The sequence below is a fragment of the Buceros rhinoceros genome, unplaced genomic scaffold (assembly GCF_000710305.1).
Source record: "Buceros rhinoceros silvestris isolate BGI_N320 unplaced genomic scaffold, ASM71030v1 scaffold24266, whole genome shotgun sequence".
Classification (NCBI taxonomy): domain Eukaryota; kingdom Metazoa; phylum Chordata; class Aves; order Bucerotiformes; family Bucerotidae; genus Buceros; species Buceros rhinoceros.
This window is the reverse complement of record NW_010418433.1, coordinates 556-901: the sequence shown is the minus strand read 5'-3', so window position 1 is coordinate 901 and position 346 is coordinate 556. Positions and strand designations below refer to the sequence as shown.

The 346-nt window shown below is 67.9% G+C and overlaps 1 protein-coding gene across 1 annotated transcript in view; it reads left to right on the top strand.

Moving 5' to 3' along the window:
- GBA (glucosidase, beta, acid) overlaps positions 1–344 on the top strand; it is a gene marked incomplete at its 3' end in the record, with an annotated part of 1,890 nt that extends 1,546 nt beyond the window's left edge. Inside the window, exons 6-7 of the mRNA XM_010138560.1 lie at positions 34–178; positions 269–344. Coding sequence (XP_010136862.1) covers positions 34–178; positions 269–344 — 221 coding nt within the window. The remainder of the gene's footprint in view (positions 1–33; positions 179–268) is intronic.
- Between the last annotated feature and the right edge of the window lie 2 nt (positions 345–346).

Below are 346 nucleotides of genomic sequence, written 5' to 3'. Positions count from 1 at the left end.
AGCTCCGGCTGCCATCCCAGGCCCCACACTCAGGCCCTGCCTGCCCCCGCAGCAAGTTCATCCCCGAGGGCTCGCAGCGCGTGGGGCTGACTGTCTCCAGGAGGTGCCGTCAGTGTGAGCTGGAGCACTCGGCTTTCCTGCGCCCCGACGGCGCCGTTGTCCTGGTGCTCCTGAACCGGTGAGCGGCTCAGCCCTGCACCCCGGCTCGAAGCCCAACTGCCCCCTCTGACCTGCATCCCCTCTCCCATCCCCTCTCGCATGCCCACAGCTCTCCCATGGACGTGTCCTTTGGGATCTCTGACCCACGGCTTGGCTTCATCGTGGCCACGGCTCCCCGTGACTCCCT